We start from the raw sequence: 22083 nt of genomic DNA on the forward strand, positions 1-22083 counted from the left end.
ATACAGTATATAAATATATATTGTGACATATTTATGCATTTCAGTTCTTTATTATATGTTTTGAAACTTTATTTGCTATTTTTTCATATCACTTCATATTATTTTTATTTTTTTAACAATTTCTTAGTGATTTCTTCCTCAGTACTTCAACTGCCCTTTCGTTCTTTTCTTTTTCTCTTTCATGGATGCCATGTTTTTTAGAAGCCTCTTTGTACCATGTTAATGGCCTTTTAGGCTTCCTCCACATGAATAGGAGTTCACTTTTTGAATAATAAGAATTATATGTCACGGGGGAGGGGGAGGCATCAGGATTTTAGAGATGCTTAGGTGGGGCATGGCCAAAAAAAGGTTGGGAACCACTGGCTTGGAACTTTCATAGCAATTTGACATTGCTGCAACACCCAAATGCATGAACAGTGGGCTTATACCCTGTATGTCTTTATTTTACCCATTTTATTTCTCTGCTAATTTATTTTTACTGTATTTTACAAAAATATTGGTCTGTGACATGAAATTTTTTTTTTTTAAAAAAAGGTGGTTTGAGAAGCATTGCATTAGATGCTTGACACAGCTGAGCCTGGACAAATCTCAGAACTATCTTTAATAACTAATATTTTACTCCCCAAACTTTCCTTTGGGACCTAACAAAAGAGATTTAATACATGAAAGGTAATGAATACACATGTCAGCCATGATTTAGATACAGCTATCGTGGACTAGCTCAGCTGAGGAGAAACAGTTCTTAATGGTGTTCATATTTATCAGGCAAAAGGTGGACTTTGTATGAGCTGGGACCCTGAAGGCTGTCAGCTAGATTTTGTTGTAGGTAAAAGCTGAATTCTGGGTGGACTAGGAATTGTCCCCATACCCAGGGTTATATGTAGAGTTCTAGCCCCAGCTCATTTATCAGTGAGTTTGACTAAATCTATTTCTCCCTTTCTGAGTTTAACTGTATTTCTCCATTAAAAATAGCATAGGATATCATGTTTGGAGTGGAGACTATGAAAGGATGTAGCAAAAAGGAAAAGTTCACCATTTTCCTGCTCTTCCAGCCTCAAAAGCTGGAGAGTGACACGTGTTAACTTTTGTTCTCTCCATGGCGGATACCCCCTCCTTCATCCCCACTGCCAGACCCTGTCACCTGCTCATGTTCCCAGACTGTAAAGTTAAGCTGGAAAAAGAGGAGTGTGTTGTTTTTACAGTTCTCACTCCTGATTCAAAGTGTGCTCATGACATTACCACTTCCCATTTACACGCCTTTATAGCTTACAAGTGCTTTTGTGACTTGTGCCACCTCCAGATGGCCATTCATTAGTATCCAGGAGCTTTCTGTTCAGGCTGCTGCTCATGTAGTCCGCCCATTCTAGTCTCAGGGGTCTCCACTAAAGACCCGGGGGACATCTGAACAGTATTTATCAGTGGCAAAAACTGACACAGTACCTTTACCTCAAAATCGATAAGAACCTGACCGTCTTGCCCTAGCCAGTTTGGCTCAGTGGATAGGGCATCAGCCCATGGACTGAAGGGTTGCAGATTCAATTCTGGTCAAGGGCACATACCTCAACTGTAGGTTCCATCCCTGGCCCAAGTCAGAGCGCATGCAGGAGGCAATCAATCAATGTGTCTCTCTCACATCGATGTTTCTCTCTCTCTGTCTCTCCCCCTCCCTTCCACGTTCTCTTATAAAAAAATCAATGGAAAAAATATGAGGATTAACCAAAAAACAAAAGACCTAAATGTCTTTCAGATTACAAAACTATGGAATGGGAACTGCATATAGTTTACCATGCACCAGCTCCAAACACTGCACACACACTGTTTTCAGTCTCACCTCCCTGCAGAGTGAGTGAAAGAAACCCTGTTAGCTGCCTTCCTTGGTCAAGGGAAAATGCCTCTGCCCTGGTCCGCTTAAGATTCTGTTTTCTCATGGTCTGGGCCAGGGTTTCTCAAACCTGCACCTGCTCCTGGGGATTCTGATTTGATAGGTCTGGGGCAGAGCCCACATCTCCAACAACCTCCGAGGAGATGCTGATGTCCAGTGCCTCCATTTGAGTAGCGAGGGCAGGGGCTTTGCACTTTTTGCTCATTGTTTAAAATATGTTTTTATTGATTTTTGGAGAGAGGAAGGGTGAGAGTTAGAGAGATAGAAACATCAATGAGGAAAAAACATCATTGATCAGCTGCCTCCTGCACACCCCCTACTGGGGATTGAGCCACAACCTGGGCATGTACCCTGACCAGGAATCAAAGCCACTGACCTCTTGGTTCATGGGTTGATGCTCAACCACTGAGCCACACCGGCTGGGCTTTTTGTTCATTCTTTTTCCATATCCTATTCTCCGTCATGTTGGTTGAATGAAAAGTGAGCAACTAACTGAGCAGCTGCATTTGAGTGGTCATTTCCTCTCTTTATGTTCCTAATCGCTCAAAATTCATACATGAAATACAAAAATTTTTAAATCAACTATTTCCACATCCCAGTTCTTGTATGCTCACCCAGCAGGGAGGACCACTCTCTTTGGGATGCTGCAGTGGTAGGAGGGACCACATAGTCCTCCCTGGCTTTGAGTAGAAGCAGCTCATCTTCCAGGCTTGGTTTCTCAGGTACAAGCTTCGGTCTTTTAGAGTCAGCCGTCCACACCCACACCGGGCAGCAGCCACCGGGGTTTACCATTTGACTTTTTCATGCCCATTCTGTGTGGGCTACATAGTCAAATCCATTATCTTACATAACACTCCCAGCAATCTGGTGATGCAGTGTCATAGTCCCATTTTAAATGACAATAATGACACATAGAGTCATAAAAAGACTTGCCACATCCCTGATAAACAGGATACTGGAGTCATGAGCCCAGGTCTTTTCCCTGTAATGCCAGATTTGGTTCACTTCCTCACAATGTCCTCCTTCTGAAATCTCTTTAAAATCTTGTGTGGCCCAGCCAGTGTTGCTCAGTGGTTGAGCATCAACCTGTGAACCAAAAGGTCACAGTTGGATTCCCAGTTGGGGTACATGCCCAGGTTGTGGGCTCAATCCCCAGTGTGGGGAGTGTAGGAAGCAGCCAATCAATGATTCTCTCTCATCATTGATGTTTCTATCTCTTTTTCCTTCTCCCTTCCTCTCTGAAATCAATAAAAAAAATATTTTTTTAAATCTTTTGTGAATGAAATAGACCCTAGCCATTTCATTTGAGCAGAGTTCTCCCAGTGGCATGACCACATTCTGGTCCCCATATCACTGGGCTCCTGCTGATCTCCGCTCTTACCCATGAGCAGGTCCCAGACAGAACAGAGTACCAAGAACTAGACTTATTATCGTCCTTTCCCTTAGTATTCAACTGTAGTGTAGTGGTCCAGCAGCGTTATCACTGCAGCCCCCAAACCGATGGGGGTCTGTCTCTGTCATTCTTATGATGACCGATGACCCAAGAAATTGCTGAAGAGTAAGGAGCATAGCATCCCAAGAATTTAGGGCTCTCATGCGGATTTTATCCATTATGTTCTCCTCCTTCTCCTCTAACAAGCTTCAGTCTGCAAGAGTACACATCCTGGACAAGGGACCGTAAGCCAAGCTCTTCAAACATTTACTAATAAGATTTTCCTTTGATTTAAGGAGCCAGGAAGACAGGCTGCCAATCTCCCCACGCCTGCCAGCTTTGTAGTCTCATCTCCCAGCATAGTGAGAGCAGAAAGCTGCCCAGGGGCCAATTTGTTTCCAAGGGGAGTCCCCTCCCACAGAGGGAGGTAATTAGGCCTCCCCTGGGCATCCCTAGAGGTATTTTTTTAAAAATTTATTTTGGCAACATTGACCAGAAATCATTCAGACTGGAAATCATCTGAGCCTCTTGTAATGTGGCGTGTTGAGTTAAAGCCAAGTTAATATTTAGGGGATTATAGAACTCTGACAAAGATTTCCGTAAAATTACCTCTGGAGTTAAAAGTGACAAATGGAAAAGAAATAACAACCCAGCCCACTGGCCCCCACCTCCAAACAGAAGACAATAAAGATTGTGTATAACAGAAAGTCTTTGTGGTGAGAATTTTACTCATCAGCCTTCTATCTAGAGGCCCCATGGCTCCCCCAGTTCTTGTACATTTGGAATGTGTTTCCTTGTTCTAGAAGGAGTGCAGGCTTTATCTCTGGAAAGGGTCTTTGTTTTTTAACAAATTCTCTCCAATCTTTTTAAATTTAAAAGCCAAGAGGAACCCAGGCTAGTGTGGTTCAGTTGGCTGAGCGTCATCATGTACACTGAAAGGTCGCTGGTTTGATTCCCATTCAGGGCTCATGCCTGGATTGTGGGCTTGATCCCTGGTCAGGGTGCATGGGGGAGGCTGCCGATGGATGTTTCTCTCCCACATCCATGTTTCCCTCTCACATCAATGTTTCTCTCTCCCTCTCTCTCTTCCTTTCTTTTTCTCTAAAATCAATAAAAACATATTAAAATAAAAAAAGAAAGAAAGAAAACCGAGAGGAACCAAAGAAGCAGTGAATGTTTATTATAAACTCAATCTTTTATCTACCATTTCCTGACAAAACAATCTATTGGAATCATAACTTGCCCTAATTCCCTGCCAGGAAAACTGTGACAAGCCAGGTGGAATGATTGATGGCCAGTGATGGAAAGTTCTCTTTGGTCAATCTTGCAACTTTGGTGCCTTGGTGACTCTTTATTGCCACCCCAGTCCCTTGACTCCTATGTTATACAAATTTCCAAATCATGATGACAATAAAGGTTGCATATAGCAGAAAGTCTTTGTGGTGAAAATTCTACTCATCAGCTTCATATCTAGAGGTCATGGCCCTTTGCTGGCCCAGACATTTTAGAGTTGCTTGTTCACTCTTAGTATTTGGCCCTTTGCAAATCTCTCTTTCTACTCCTATTCTTGCTCCTTGCTTCCATCCACATTTGATATTTATCAAATGGCATCAGCCCCTGTGGACCATGAAAAGTTGCCAATGCCTCATGAGCATCTGGCAGAACTCAGGAGCTGGATCCAGAAATCAAGGTGGCCTCACCTCATTTATTCAGGTACCTGTGTGTGCCAAGCACTGTGCCAAGCACGGCGGGGGGGGGGGGAAACGAGCAGTACAGGTCCCTGCCCACCAAGCAGCAGGGGTTTACCAGAATCAGGGGTGCCAGATTTAATAAATAGAAAATATAAGACACCCAGTTTAATATTAAGGAACAAACAATTTTTAGTATAAGTATAATCGTTTTAGTATAATATAATACATTTTTAGTATATCTCATTAGGGACATACTGAAAAATTTCAAAAAATTTTGTTGTTTAGCTGAAATTCAAATTTGGCAGGGTATCCTGAATTTTACCTGCAAACTTACCCCAGGACACCTGCCCTGTCCCTCTTGGTGTTGGTGGACATCCAGGGATAACTCACAAGTCTCTCCTGGCCAAAGTCCCCTCGGAAGGAAATCTGAGGGAGATAGAAGTCATGCTCCCAGCTGAGAGCCCTCTAACTCACTCAAGCCATAGTGCTTACTCACCAACACCTGATACCTGGAGACGGGGCAGGGAAAAGAAGCTGTAGGACCGTCCTCTCCTAAAGTCTGATGCCATTGCATTCTCCAGGGACATCACTTTCCTCTGAGATATGGAATATTGACCAGCCTATGTTTCAGCCACTGATGTTTTCTTTATACATTAACACAAGGTATAGGCACAGCAGATTAAATTCCAAGGGAACTACAGTAATAAAAACAATTAATTATAATAGTGTAACCCAGTGGTTGGCAAACTGCGGCTCGCAAGCCACATGCGGCTCTTTGGCCCCTTGAGTGTGGCTCTTCCACAAAATACCATGTGCGGGCGCGCATGTACAGTGCGATTGAAACTTCGTGGCCCATGTGCAGAAGTCGGTATTTTGTGGAAGAGCCACACTCAAGAGGCCAAAGAGCCGCGTGTGGCTCCCAAGCCACAGTTTGCCAACCACTGGATAACCTAATGTCTATTGACTGCCTGTTATGTGCTAGGAGCAGCACTTCACCCTGGTTCTGTCATTTCATCTTCCCAACAACCCTATGAGTTAAGTAAAGTATGGACCCCTTTCATAGATGGGAAAATGGATATAAAGAGTATAATGAATAAAAGAAAGATCTCCATAAGTAAGAACATTTTATTTTTTTTAAATCAGAAACTGATCCAATAAAATTATCTAGGACGATTTACTCTAACCATGTGAAATTTGATGTTTGAGGGTGGGGGGGAATGCTATTTTTTCCCTGCGGCCCCACAGGAACAAGAAGAGACTTTATTTAGGGGAGGGCAGATCAACTAGAATAAGAGAAGGGCTAGGGAGAGAGGAGCAGAGTTGCTCAGCAGGGAGGAGAGCTGGCCGGGGCTCTGCAGGCCTCACCTCCCACCTCTAGCACAGGCACTGCAGTGACACACAGGTGAAACAGTGGCCCCTTTTAGCTGGGAGGAGACTAAGCGGCCTTGAGGCCAGAGGTTGCCTGGATATCAGGGCCCCAGCTCCTAGGCATGGCTGCCGGCCACCAGCTCAGCTCTTGGCCCTGACTAGTGCTGGAGGAGCTGTCTTCAGGCAGAGCTCAGGTAGCTGGCAGAGGATCCCCACCGCTTGCTTCTCCTGGGCCCAAGGAGGCTTGGGAAGAAGATGGCAAGGAAGAGGAACTGGAGTCTAAAACCTTCCTCCGTACCCACCTGGAAAGAAACAGTAGAGGCCTCTGACTTCAGGCCTGCCCTGACTACAACCACCATAGGTACAATCACTATCACTGGGACCATTCACAGCCACTGGAGCCGGAGTGTGTGTGTGTGTGTGTGAAAGAGAGAGAGAGAGAGAGAGAGAGAGAGAGAGAGAGAGAGAGAGAGAGGAATGTTACATTCTCCTACAAGCTTTACAACAGGAGCTCTGGCCTCAGTAGGGGAACCTGTGCCTTGGTAGGCAGGAAGCCAGGAGACTAGTGGTCCCGACCCATCTTCTTCCATCTAATATCCTGCTGGTGCTTTCCATTGGCCAAACCCAACAAAAACAACCCCCCATAAAGTTATTATGTACAAAGAAAAAACTAGTAAATTTATGAGAAATTATTTTTTTAAGAACTCACATATTTTGAGAATTAAAAATTTATATGATGCTCAATATCTGATATATGCATATTGAGGTGTAATTTGTGCTTTACAAATTTTTAAGTTTTGATAATCCCAGCTATAAAAATTTCTGAAATACATTTCTTGGAACCAGAGAAATGAATAGAAAATAAAAACTCCCCAAATTTCTCATCTGAAGAGGGTTTATTGGATCTTTTAACACTAACCTTGGTAATCATCATGGTTTGTAAAATAGCATCCAATGAATTACACTGTCTTGACTTCAATTGTAACAGGAAATGAAACCATCTCAGGATAGGCGATGTCAGAGTCTCCCATCTATTTGTGGGCAGCCAGTATCATACATGATTAGCCTTTATTCCCATTCGACTCATGTATGTTTCAGTCATACATGACTTTGGATAATACATTTTTCATTATGTATGAAAAAAAACAGAGGAAGCCTATAAAAATTATATTAAAAAATGCATAATTCAAATTTTCCCAGCAATAGCTTACTAGGCAAGAAACAATGTCCTGGTTACCTAAGGGGTGATCCGCTGTCCTTCCCAGCTTGCACTATGAACATCTGTCGCTGGCTGGACTAACAAGGGGATTCCGACCACTGAGGACCCCAAACTATAAACCTTCCCTCAAGGCAGGATCCCTCTCATCCAGCCACAGAAGCTGCAGAATCCAACCCTGCCAACCAACCTTCCCAGTGCTCACCAGAGACATGGCCCAGGAATGGGTGGAACATAACTGAACAAAACAACAACTGTCTCCAGCTTGTTTGTCTTGGTTTTCCTTTAAAAAAAGCAATGCCATTAAAAAAATATATATACTTTCTCACCCTCACCTAAGTACTCTGCCAGGTTCACTTTGGCCCTTAGGGGAAAACAGTCATATGTTTGCAAAAACCAGAATGTTTCTGTAAGTTTGAAGCCCTTTCCTCAACTTCTAAGAAAAATGCTAAGAGAGCCAAGTAAATAAATACACACAAGAAAAAGCAACAGAGTCATCAAGCCGTCTTGATGAGTAGACTTCTAGGGATTATTAACCCTTGTGTTTATAAGAAAGGAATTAATACTAACCCCACGTGATATGATTGATAGTGATTGTTAAATTAAAATAACTCTAGGTGGGCTCATATTAGAAGGCAGGTTAGGGAAGATAAAGGCAGACTCACTTCTGTAATCATTCAGCACCTTAGTGAACATCGGCAAACTACTAGTGTTTCTGCAGCTTATCTGTAGCTCATACTCTACTTAGGGCACTGTGTTTGCCCTTAGAGGGGTTCCAAAATTATTCCGCAAATAGCCCCTGCCTTAAAGGAGGTCATTGGAATGACCCATGGGGTGTTATGTAAAAGGTATTTGGAACTACTAATATCATTCATGGAAAACCTCTTTTATACAACATATTGAAATTCAAAAAGATGTTCCCTGCTTTGTAAGATGAGAGAATCACACTGATTTCCATAAAATTAGCAAATGATGATTTCCCCCCTCCACTTGAAATGTTCTTAATTCTATCAGTTTCAGTACAAACAGATCAGCATACGTAAATTTTCTAGAAAATACCTGGCATGAATTTTGTATAAAAGCCATGCTTTTGAAGAGCTAGGTAGGAAAATGGTAGATGACCATAAAACTGCTTTGTATTCTCTGAATCCTTCAAAGTATTTCTAATACAAAGTTGACATAAACATCAATGTTTCTAAACTTCTGGCAGAATAAGCTATAGAAACAATTTCAAAAACCTTTGTTCATAGATGTTACTCAATAAAACATTTATTAAATGACTAATAAAAATTTATCAGCCTGGCTGGTGTGGCTCAGTGTTTGAGCATTGACCTATGAACCAGGACATTACTGTTTGCTTCCCGTTCAGGGCACATGCCAGGGTTGTGGGCTCAATCCCTAGTGTGGGGTGTGCAGGAGGCAACCAATCAATGGTTCTCTTTCATCATTGATGTTTTTATCTCTCTCCTTCTCCCTTCCTCTCTGAAATCAATAAAAATATATTTTTAAGAAAAAATGCATCAGGTAAAGTTTTCAGTTCTGAATTAAAAGCAGTTAGAGAGCAATGCTGTTCTGAAGGGGATATATGACTAGTATCTAATGCAATCATCTTTATTCCTTTAGGAGAAAAATCAGCACTGAAATTGAATTCCCTGAGAAGTTAGAAGAAACCAAGCTCACCGCAGCTGAAAATGAAGACCAAAAAAAGCTCCATGTTAAAATACAGGCTTTTGAAGACAAAATAAATGCTGAGATCAATACCCCTGGATCTATCAGAAGATATAGTTTGGGACAAGTTTCCAAGGAAGAAAGAAAAGACATTAGATTTAACAGGTATAAATTTTGCTTGGCTGTTTTTTTTTCCCAAATATGTAATTCATGTTGGCTATTCGTTTTATTATCACACTGTTATGGGGTGTTTTTTAAGTATCTTTTACTTATAGTAACCCAAAGTTCCATCCTTTCATGAATGAAACTTCCTTCACAATACTTTAATTATCCAAAGAAGCTCACTTTTGAAAAAAAATGAGAATACAAATGGCTTATTTTTTAAAACACTTTTTAAATTCTATAGATATGGACAATGACTTTCAAAAGCTTCTCAATTTCTGATGAAAAAGCTGAAGGAGAAGTAGAAAAAAACAATATAAATATATAAGTCCGTCATGTTCTAGCTAGTTTTGCCACAAAAATTGATTTTTAAGTCTATGGGCAGGTGATCTACATCTTTAAAGGATTGGCTTATTACATAACTTGGTGGTCTATGTTTTATCAAATCTGTTAGTAGCACTGATTTTCCATTTCACACTCTAGAGGAAATAACTCTTGTCCCAGTGTTGTTATTCTTTCTTTTCCTTGTCAGTGAATGGTCACTCTTTACTGTCTCGGCCTTCCCTTTGTTTGTATTGTAGGTCAAAGAGTCTGGCTTTGCACACTGTGCTAACAAAGGGCATGAGTTCAGATGATGGGGAAGTTGTTGAAAGAGGAGATATACCAGCCAGCATCTCCCTTTCAGAAATAGACTCACTTAGCCAAGGAAATAAGTCACCCTTTAAGGCGGACACTGATGGATCACAGCTGGGAAATTCTTCAGTTTCACACCCAAGCATTATACATATAGAATCAGAGAATCTGCCAGAAACAGTAAAAAAAAACTATCAGGAAGAAACTCCAGAGACGACTGTAAGTCCTGTAGAATACCAAGATAAGCTCTACTTGCACTTAAAGAAGAACCTCAGTAAAGTGAAAGCATACGCCGTGGAAATCGGAAAGAAGATTCCAGTCCCTGACCAGTGTACCATTGAAGGTAAGCTCTCTGAACTCCCCAACTTTGAAAAATTTAAGACATCATTAGAAAAAAAAGGGGGGGGGCTCAAAATGACAGAAATTGCATTTTCTGGTTCTTTTGAAAAATAGATCATTTTGAAGCACCACTACATTATTTTAATTACTTTCCCCCCCAATAAGGTCAATCATCTTTCTAATTCTCATTTGAATCTACTTCATCTGATTTGTTTGAAACTCAAGGGTACATTGTTTCTGGTTCCTTGTCCCTAGCAATCAAGAAAAACCTAGAAAGGGGTCTGTGGACCCCAAAACAGGCTCTATGGTAGGGGTCCAGCCAGAGGCATTTTTCCATCCACATAATTGTGCAAGGAAATGATACACAGCATTGGGCTTCAATCGATTTTTTCTTCCATTCATTCAACAAGCATTTATGAAGCAGCTACTATATGCTAGGTGCTGAGAGTCACCTTTGACCCAAAGAGACACAACTCCTCGCCTCTTGGAGATTAGAGGAGAGAAGGAAAAGAGCACAGCCATGGTCAGGAGGCGGTGTAGGTCCGGAACCAGTGAGAGTGTGAGCTGGTCAGAAAACAGAGGCCAAAGTGAGAAAAGGATGTCAGGGGTCGAGACTTCTCTGGGGTGCACATTTGAAGGAGGTGCCCAAAAAACTCAGTAAAATTTGAAGTAACAATAGAATCAGCAGCAATGTCTTGCCAGCCATGTTGGAGATGAGGTAAGTAGTAATGTGGGTCACATCTTTATTTATAGCTTTTGATATTTTGTTCATCGTTGTTGTATTCATTTCAATTTTTAAAAATATTGTTTATCTTGAGTACCCAATTTTCTGGTGCCTCCTCACATGTCATGTCTTAGTCCTGACTCTGGGAAAGATGATGGATTTGAGACATGGGTATTAAAAATGGCAGAGTTGCCCAGACAGTGTGGCTCAGTGGTTGAGATTTGACGTATGAACTAGGAGGTCACGGTTCAATTCCCATTCAAGGCACATCCCTGGGTTGCAGGCTTGATCCACAGTGTGGGGCATGCAGGAGGCAACCTATCAATGATTCTCTCTCATCATTGATATTTCTCTCTCTCTCTCTCTCTCTCTCTCTCTCTCTCTCTCTCTCTCCCTCTCCCTTCCTCTCTGAAATCAATAAAAAATATATTTTTTAAAAATGACAGAGTTCCAAGGCAGGCTCACCCTCTGGTCTGGTTTGGATGGCTCCAAGGCACTGCCAGGGCAATTAGATCTTTCCTATAGCCATTCTTAGGCAGCAGGCATGTTCTTCCCTTGAGATTCAGATGGTTCAGATGGAAGTCTTAGCCCTCTCCTTGGACATGACATCTTTTCACAGGCTACAGCCCTCACTGAAAAAGCCAGGCAGCCCATCTTCCAGAAAGAAGTACAGCTGAAGGATAGTGACTCCAATTCATAGTCACTCACCTACTGACCATCCTCCCCTTCCAGGTTTAGGAACTAGGAGTTTTCCTACTCTACTTTCTATCCCAACTCTCACTCCAAATCAGAGGGAAGAAGATATTCTCACACTAACAAATGCAAGGGGCTTAGTGGGTTTTAGGGCTTGGGAATGATGGATATTATTATTTAGCATGTCTGTCTAGAATCTGACATTTTCAAAGGTGTTTACATTCATTTATTGATTAGCCTTCTTTTTAAATGTTGAAAATAAAAGTGATATTGCTCATATTCAATATAACTTTTGGATAATGAAGTATATCAGGACTTGGGAATAACTAAAATCAATCAAACTCAACTAATACAAACTCTTTACAATTGCTCATTTCACTGGTAATCTATGCATTTATGCACAAGTTGAAGAATTTGATTTAAGAGAGGTTAAATGAATTTCCCAGTTTGGCAGAGGAAGTCTGTAGCAAATAGAAAGCTAGCCACATTTCCATCTACAAGAATAGTTTCTGTTTTGGGGGTTTCTTGCTTTAAGTTTAGCTTAAAGCATTCAAGGTATGCTACATGGTGAAGTCCTGCAGAGTTACTTCAAGCATCTAGTTCTCAAAAACACGTGGTATTTCTTATTGCCTTAAATTATTTTGTGTGTTTGAGAGTTAACTAGGTGACTGGGTGGTTTGTTGTTTTTTTCTCCAAAATGTTGAATGAATCCATCATCTTTACTAAAATAAATAAATAAATAAATAAATTATTTTCTTTTGATGTTTCCTATCAGGAATGACCTAAAATTGAGTATGTATATTTTTAAGTTGATTTTTAAGTTGACACTTAGGAATTCACTCATACTTTTATAATTTCCTGGATGTTCTTGGTAAATTCCTTGTGCAGATATATGTGTGAGGGATGAAAGATTTATATGACTCAATGTAAATAAATCCACCAAGAAAGGCCTCATGCTGACTGCAGGGGACACGCTGTTATTATTTCAGAGATTGTGTAAACCATTCAGCAAAATGCCAACAGTCATCTGGGTGACACAGTTTTGCTTGGTCTCATGAGTTCACTCGGCTCAACAATACAGTGCTTCTTTCATAAAGATTCATAGAAGGAAGATTTAGGCTTAGAGATTGTTATGCTTAATGTGTTGTGGGTATATGATGTCTTTCTTGCAACTTATGCAAAGTAATCAAGGTACAAAGGGAAGAAGCATAAAAATCACTTCCACAATATTAAACAGACAAATAGCCAGCAGGAAACAAGATCAACAACAAAGGGTTGAGATGAGTTTAGTCTGGTGTTACAAAGTCCATACTATGAAAACATGACAAAACAACCCTTTAAAGAAATTGCTTTTTGGTATTGGTTAGAATCATATGCCACAACTGATATTTGACTTCCTATATTTTTACCTATAAACCATCACTTGCATACAGTTCAACTTAACACTTTGGTAATAAATGGGGTTGAAGAAACAGGTACCTGACTAGGTACAGTGCAGCAGAATTCAGTATATGGTGAATCAAGGTCACAAATAACTCTCCTAGCCTCAGTCAGCTACCTTATTATTGATCACAGTGCAAACAAGCAATCTACACTGATAAAAGAGAAAAATGCAAATTGACCATACCTTTGCGACACCCACTAGCCAATCAGGAGTGAGTATGCAAATTAACACAGCAAAGATGGTGGGTTAATTTGAATACGCAGGCGCCGAGCAGGGACGCTTGCATCCCGCACCACCCCAGCTGCTCCGGGCCTCTGGGCAGCGTGGGAAAGCGGAAAGGCAGCTCCAGCCAGAGTGAAGGCCCATTCTTGCACGAATCTTCAGGCATTAGGCCTCTAGTAGAGTATAAAGAGATCAGCAAAAATCTACTAGCATGTCTGGAAAAGCTGTCAAACCCCAAGTCTTATTGAGTTTGGGTCAGCAGTGTCATTTTGGTTATGAAAGAGCTTGTTGTCCCCAAGTCAGTAATTCTCCCCTGGACCTTCGAGGCTTTAGCACGGGTGCAGGTTTGCCAACTACTGTAAGTTATGTATTCATACACAGACTGATGGTCTTATATCACTGCCTAATTATATTTACATATAAGACCAAAGCAATTCAGTTCATCTACTAAAGGGCATGTTAAAAATCTAAACCACTGTTGTTCATTTATGTGAACAAAAATGATTAGAGGTTAAAAAAAAAACCATGATATTGAAATAAATCCTTGAAAATCTGGATTTCCATAAAGGATGATTTAAAAGCTTACAAGAACCCATCAATGCTGCTTTAGTTAGCTTTGAAGTATTTCTCGATTGGGTGAAAATAAATCCCATCTGTAGAGCATATCAGCAAGCTGACTTGCAGAAAGCTAATTTTAAAGCTAGTAATGTTGTCCTTTCTCTAATAGACCCACATGAGTTGATTTTTCTTGACTTGAACAGATATAAGGATATCTAAAGGTGAAATAAAGTTCAGTGTAACTATCAAGCACCAGAAGCTGTTTTCAACATTAATTACAAATAGAGCTTCCTTATTGAAATTTTGCTTGTAGTCAAGTCCACTCTCATGTTGGGATGACAGAGGGGCAAAGCCAAGACCAGTCCCGATCTGTTCCTGCTCAGTTGGTCCAGTCTGGGGGGTGATAATGGTAACACTCATCCACTTGCTGGTTCTGGGGAAGGTTTCTTTCTTTTTAAAAATAGTTTGGTTTACTCATGGGACTGAGATCACTTATCCATGGGGAGAATTGTAAGATTTAGAGAAAGAAAAAAAACCCTAAGTTTTTACTCACAATCCTAGAGGAAAAAAACAGCAAATAGTATAGATGTTACAAATTTCCTGAAGCCTTATTTAATTGAAGTGATCCCTTGGGCCCACTTGTTGGGAAAACCTTTTCTAGAGAATTTTTCTTGGTACTTTGAAATTTGTCTTGGATTACCTTACCTTATTCATCAGTTCCTATTTCTCCGAAGTGTGGATTTTAGTCAAAAACAGACAGTTAAAATGGTGGCTGTGTTCTCCTCTTTACTTTCTCCTGCTACACATATCCTGGATCCAGTCATCTGCAATGGCCTACAAGAAACATCAAAATAATAAGGAAGCCCTACAAATCCTTTTGAAAAGATTGCCTCCCAATTACTCTATTGTGTTAACACCAGATCATCACATCACCCGTGAGGGTGTTATACTCTTTAACCCATGAAAAATGTTGCAGAGTCCCACCAGAAGGCATCAAATAACTTTACTTCTCATTAATTATGTGTTCAAAGACTCCTCCTTCTTAAAAAATGAAAAAGTTGGATTTTCTTTGAACATTAAAATAAATAAAGAAAAATACCCTAACCATGCTAATGGACAAAAGGGTATGTTGTTTATCTTCATCTTGGTTTACATGATATTTATCTACAGAACAGATGTACATTTATCTAACCAGGAAGCAGCTTAAAGTAAAATTGGAAAACACGTGTACATTCTTGGGCCATTTTTGTGTGAAAATTCAGGAGAGATGATATGCCTGTAAATGAAGTGAGTCATCTAAACCCTTTAAAATGGACAGTTTCTCTAATATAGTATCCACCTTGAATATGTCCCTAGTAAGTGTAAAGGAACCTTGCTAATAAATAAGTAGGAGTACAAGTATATACATACGTGGAGCAACACTGTGCAGGAGTGCCTTTCAGTACATCTTACCTTAAAGGTAGCCACATTAGAAGATGAAAGAGAAGGAGAAAAAGAGGAGGTATTTTTTAGGAGCAGAAGTAGTTTGCTGTGGCATATTTCATAATCTTAAATATTCTTTTCTAATTGTATTATGTTTTTTAAATATAAGGCATGTACTCTTACATCTGCCAGACAGTGTTGTTATCTTGTTTTAGGGAAGCTCCTCTTCAGAGATTATAATCAGTCACCCATTATTGTTGTTTGGAGACGGTCTTTGCTCCCGAGTATACAGTGCTGTGTGAAAAGGTCTCAAGCACTGAGGGTCCCAGCAGAAGAGGCCATTCAGATCCAGCTTGCCACAAACCAAATCTCGAGAAAGTGAATGTTATTTTTCCATTTACTTCCTTTATGAAACTGGCATGATATGTCCTTTAGGGAAACAAAATCGTCCCCAGATATTAACAAATCTCATTTAATAAATGAGCAAATCCATATTTCTGAGCACTGTTGGTGATGAAAAGTTGGTAGTTGGGGAACTAAAAAGAGATTAAACAGCTAGGTAAAGGGTTTTGGTATGACAGGGAAAAGGAAAAAAAGATAATTTCCTCTTGTTTGTTCCACAACAACCATCAAACTTCAGATGACGAAGGATTTTTAAATGTTTTTTCCAAAAACATAGGCAATGGCATAGTTGGCAATCGGGGATCCGGGAATTTGATCATTGGCAGCATTAATTTGTGTTGTAGTCCATTTTCAGAGAGGAGATGTTCACAAACTGCAGATGAGTCTGAAGCAGACAGAGCCTTGTGCCATGTGTTGGCAGGTGCACTTGGATGGGGTGAGAAAGAGCTGAGTGAAGTTCACCGAATCCCTGGGTTTCCTCTGTCCACATTGCTGCCCTGGGCACCTTAGAGACCAGTGAGAAATTATAAAATGCAACTTTTTCTTTTCTTACAAAAAGATTCAGTGGACTTTTAGGAATAACTGTTTTACAGAAAATAATCACTTTTCAGATGAAATGTTCACGTCAATTATTCAACAGTCATTAAAATATTATACCACCATTAAAATGGGCCACAGATGTGGGAAATAAAATACCATTGCGGAAACACTGGACATGATTCTGCTTCTCACATCAAACTTCCTATTTTCTAACTTCTAAGTAGCTTTTTCAGATTGGCTTCTTTCACTAGTAGTATGCATGTAAGGTTCCTTCAGGGCTTGACAGTTCATTTCATTTTAGAGCTGAGTAATATCTCATTGTATGGATGTAACTGCCCCCCCCCCCTTAGTATTACACATAATAGTTTTACTCCCATTAAAATTCTCTTTGCTCTGTTTATTCATCCTATTTATCATTCATTCATTCATTCGTTCGTTCATTCATTCTACAACTATTACTACCTGCCAGCATCAGTCTAGGAACTTAGGAAACATTGGTGAACAAAACAAACAAATATCCTTGCCTTCACGGAGACTGTTTTAGTGGGAAAATACACACAATAAATAATAGATGATAAACAAGTAAACTATAAAGGGTGTTAATAAGTATCAATGCTATGATAAAAGTAAAAATAGAGCTGGCTAAGAAGAACCAAGGAGAAGGAGGGGAAGAGTTCTAAAGAAAACATCAAACTATTACATCAATTTTCTCTGAAGAATCAGATTGGGGATGGGGGTTGAGGAGAAAGGGAAAGGAAAGGAGAAACGTGCATAATTTAAAGTTTTGGAGAGAGATGCTGGTAACTTTGACCCAGGTGAAAACTCCAGACTCCCCAGCATCCTGTCTAACCAGAGTCTATAGGATTGGGTTTCAGTCCCAACTCTGTTGTTGGGCAGTTTCAATTCCTCAAACAGGTTCTTCATTTCCTTGTGCCACCACTTCCTCACCCTTATCCCAAGAGTATTACAGGGTCATGGGTCTTCAATCTATGCTCCTCAAAGAGACCTCAGGCTCCCCTCTTTCCTTCTTTCCCTGCCCTGCCAACAGAGCAGCTATGAGTTAGCGGAGTTTACACATTGACCTTCCTGATAGATATCTAAACCAAGAATTCTGCAGCTTAAAGAAACTTGAAAAACACTCAGCTGGATCATTTTTATGTCCTTTTTTCTAAAAGGTCCTTTATGCTCTAAATTAATTATTTCTAAGTGCCTTATGTCAAAGCTGGCAAAATGTAAAACTGGTTATTTGGCCAAGTTCTTCATCAGCCTCAACTTTATTGCTAATATTATATCTTCACAATAAAATTTTAAAATAATATTTTTATTTCACGTTAATTTCCTGTTCTTTCCCCAGACATCTGTACTCAACAGTTTACTACAATTTCTTGGGAGAAAGTAGGCCGGATTGTTTAATACTTTTGAGGTGTCTATCTGCCTAAATTTATTAATAGCTATCAAACAGCAAATGACCAATTATGATTAGCAAATGAATGCATTGTGCATGTCGTGGCTGGTCTATTTCTAGTCAAATTGTTTGGGTTACCTCACTTAATGAAAATCGATCTTATTTCAAATTGTGTATGAGAGCCTATAAAAATATATAATAAAATAAAAAAAGATGATTCACTGAATGTGAGGGGGAAACAAACATAGAGAAATAAAATATATTCGGTAGTTGAGTTATTTTTCAGAAATTTATATCTGAAAATTTATACATTTACTTCTGAGCACCCTAGTGGCCATAGTAAGGAGGGAAACAAAAATCAGTTAAAAATCCACAATGTCCATAAATAAAAGCATGACAATTTCCCAGCAGTAAAAAGAAAGCTGTTTACTTATTTGATTGATGACTACTGTGCTCACTGAAGCTGATTCATCAGAAGAGGTTGTTTATATTATGCAACAAACATGTAACCACTAAATATAACAATAGAGCACTGGTTCTCAGCTAGAGGCAATTTTGTCCCCAGGCTGGGAACTTTTGGTAAATGTCTAGATATATTTGTGTTTATCATGACTGAGGGAGGAGAGTCAGGGGCTACTGGCAGCCAGTGGATGCTGCAAAACTGCCTACAACAAATAGAAAAGCCCCAAGACAAAGAATTATCCAAACCAAAATATCAGTAGTGGTTGATAAACCCTGAAAGACTGCCTTGCTTCTCAAAATGTGGCCCATGGACCAGCAACATTGAGATCCCCTGATTACCCATTAGAAATTCAGATTCTAAGGCCTATCCTAGACCTACTGAACCAGCATCTACAGTTTAACAAGATGCCTCCAGTGATTCCTATGTGCATTAATGTTTGAGAAGCATTATTACTATGGAAATAATAATATTTCCCAGGAGTAAAGAATTTTCTTCCTTACAAGGACTTTGTGATTTAATTAACTCTTTGTTTAAGCAGCACCTCTCCATTGAAGAGATGAGTATTCTTCTCACAGACACTCAAAGATACCAGGATAAGTCATCTGGACTGCTCATGACACTCCATTTGTGGTCCTCATTGCCCTTGGTTCCTCTCACAGGATAGGGGTTTTTAAAAAGGATAAATTGGCTTGGAAGACAAGAAACTGTACTCCTTGGTGTCTGTTTGAATTTTTAGTAATGTGAACTTCTGACTTTTTATGTACATAGTATTTAGTTTTTCAAGGAAGATAGTTTTAACAGCTAGCTTTAAAATACCTACAAGTATCAAATATGTTTCAATCATGTTTAGCTATGTTGTGTAAATGAATTCAAAACATACAGATTACATTTCCCTTAAAATATGCAGAGAATTTAAATTAAGAAAGAAAGAAAGACATAACTTTTCCTAAATTCAAAACATTGAACAGTAGTTTGAGACAATTATCTATATGTGATTTCACCTATCATTGATATTTAAAGATTAATCCATTGTCCCTCATTTCTTCTAAAAAGAACTGAATTTATTGTACTTTGGACCATCTTTTCTTTACTGAATCTACATGATTTTTTTCTAAGTTCTTTTAAAAAGAACCTTACAAATATTTAAGTAATAGCGATCCTCTCCAGTAAATGTAGACAATTAAGACTATTTCTACATCCTTATCATGTCTTCCTACTGAATTTTTATTTTATTTCATACCAGCTCAAATACAGTTACACCCTGAGGGTTTTTGTTCATTGGCTTTTAACAAAGCCTTTGAACTCTTATAAACAATTGAATATACAGTAAAAGAATCAAGACCAAAATAGACATCCTTTGTATTCTTACAATATTGATATAGTATCATCTTGCTGTAATTCCAATGTGAAATATACATTAAACACTTACGATATTTGTTAATGTTTCCACAAATTTTGTTATGTTAAATTTTGCATTCTCTGGATCATTGTATATTTTTAACTTATGTGCAACAGCAAGAAGGATATTCTGTCTTCCTAATGTAATTCAGTAACTATATAAAATTAAAGGGTTTATTTGGGAATTTAAAAGTACTAAAATATGAGGAAACAGTCCAAAGAAAAGATTAAACAATAATATATTGCCATCCTTGGTTTGTTAGTTATCTGTGAATACTTTTAATGTAAATTATATTGCCCTAATGGGGAAGAAACACACCTAAATTCAAGTTAGAGCCTAGTTTTTCAAACACTTGGGGTCTAAGAAATCCCCAAATGCTTTTCATCAAGCATTGCTATTGCTAACTTGAACTTGTCTGCATTTTAAGGAAATGTAATTAAGTGTTTCAAATTCACTTTCACTTTATCCATCAAGATATGGTTTGGTGAAATCTTCTGATCCCTATGCGGTGTGTTACTGATAATAGAAATCTCATCAAGAAATGGCCTTTGTGGTATTAAGACAAGACCTCCATCAGATTGCTGTAACGATAACCCTGCTCACTTTTGAAGGAAAAAAAATCTTTTCAGATTTTGGTCACACTCCTTTCCTTCTAGCTCAGATACCTTTAAAAATGAAACAAAACCTAACTTGACATGGAATCAAGAATCAGCTGGTTGTGGGCAAGGTGTGTGCAGGGAGATGTAGATAAACCGCTCTACTCATTCATGTTAGGTAAGGTCGGGCATGGAACTACCCATTACAAAGTAACAATGGGGATTAGGGACCATAGACAGTCTGAGAATTCTCATTCTCTTTTTTTTAAAATATATTTTTATTGATTTCAGAGAGGAAGGGAGAGAGATAGAAACATCAATGATGAGAGAGAATCATTGATCGGCTGCCTCCTGCACACCCACTACTGGGGATCAAGCCCTCAACCCGAGCATGTGCCCTGACAAGGAATCGAACCATGACCTCCTACTTCATAGGTTGATGTTCCATCACTGAGCCACACCAGCTGGGCTCCCCTTCTCTTTTCTAATCCAAAGTTACACCTTCTTGAGCAGGAGCTGCAAATAAATTTCTATCAGCAGTGCATCCCTTTAGATTCTCACCCTTTCTCCATTTCCTTCAGACAGAAGGGGCTGAAGTTCTCCAGGCAGATGAGGGTCTGGAGACACAAGAACTCAAAGGGAGAGTGTGGGGTGTGGTGTCCCCAGTGAATGGACCAGTATCATAAGAGCAATCATAGCTGGGAGCTGCCTTTGTACCTGCTCACCCAATACAGGGTCCAGTGTTTGATGTCAGCCCAGGAGGAAGAGCAGGGTGGACGAACAGTTTTCAAATTTAACATGTGAAGAGTTATCAGACTTTCCTCTATGAGTAACATTTATCTCACTGCTATATTGGTTACAAGATATTGAATCTGTATCACTACCTTTCTTTAAAAGGATATTCTTATGCCATACCTTAGTAAAATGTATTTCTTTCCCATGGCATTCACTATGACACCAAGAATAAATGTAGTAATTCCAAAAATTTTAACATTTTTCAAACATGTTTGAAATATAGAAAAATATTTATATCAAGTCTTGCACTATTATTATTATTATCAGCTTGCATTCCAAACCAGAGGCTGGCAAACTTTTTAAATAAAAGGCCAGATAGTAAAATTTTAAGACAGAGACAGGCCATGCAGTCTCTGTTACAACCACTTAGCTCTGTCATTGTAGTGTAAAAGCATCCATAAATAATACATAAATGGATGAACATGACTGTGTTTCAATAAAACTTTACACAAACAAGCAGTGAGTCAAACTTGGCCGAGAGCCATAGTTTATGAAGTCCTGTTCTAGACAATCGGTTCATATTGATTGCCACATTCACCCAGAGTTTTATGTTATAGATGGTATTTAAGGACTTCTGACACCCCTCCTAACACACACACACACACACACACACACACACACACACACACACACAAGACTTTCAGTAAACATGGCTGGTTGAACACATGTTTACCTGTACTACCACTAAAATTCCACTTAAATGATATAAAAAAATTAAAAGACATAAGCTTAGGAGAATGGAGGAGAAGATAGCAGACAAAAGATGTCTACAAAATGTTTGGCAAAGAGGTGCAGACTTGGTAGTAAATAGTGTCTATAATAGCACTTGTGGTCTAAGCGAGGCGCCTCATGAGAAGAATTTGGTACAGTTCTACTGATACCTAGTGAGCTGGTGTTGGAAGGGTGCAAATTGCTTCTCAAGGAAGCTGAGTCCTAACCTGATGCAATCACTGGTTGAGCTTATTGTAAAACTCCAGTGAGTGGATGGCGGGGGGAGGGGGAGGGGGGATATGGGGGCCTGACTCCAAC

General features: G+C 39.5%; 1 protein-coding gene across 3 annotated transcripts in view; it reads left to right on the forward strand.

Moving 5' to 3' along the window:
* Window positions 1-22083, forward strand: part of VEPH1 (ventricular zone expressed PH domain containing 1) — a 193850-nt gene that overhangs the window by 95772 nt on the left and 75995 nt on the right. For all 3 annotated transcript variants that reach the window (XM_006090312.3, XM_023755154.1, XM_006090313.3), the window contains exons 8-9: window positions 9213-9422; window positions 10001-10395. In XM_006090312.3, the coding sequence (XP_006090374.1) occupies window positions 9213-9422; window positions 10001-10395 (605 nt within the window). The remainder of the gene's footprint in view (window positions 1-9212; window positions 9423-10000; window positions 10396-22083) is intronic.

The sequence above is a fragment of the Myotis lucifugus genome, unplaced genomic scaffold (assembly GCF_000147115.1).
Source record: "Myotis lucifugus unplaced genomic scaffold, Myoluc2.0 scaffold_70, whole genome shotgun sequence".
In the NCBI taxonomy this organism is placed as follows: Eukaryota; Metazoa; Chordata; class Mammalia; order Chiroptera; family Vespertilionidae; genus Myotis; species Myotis lucifugus.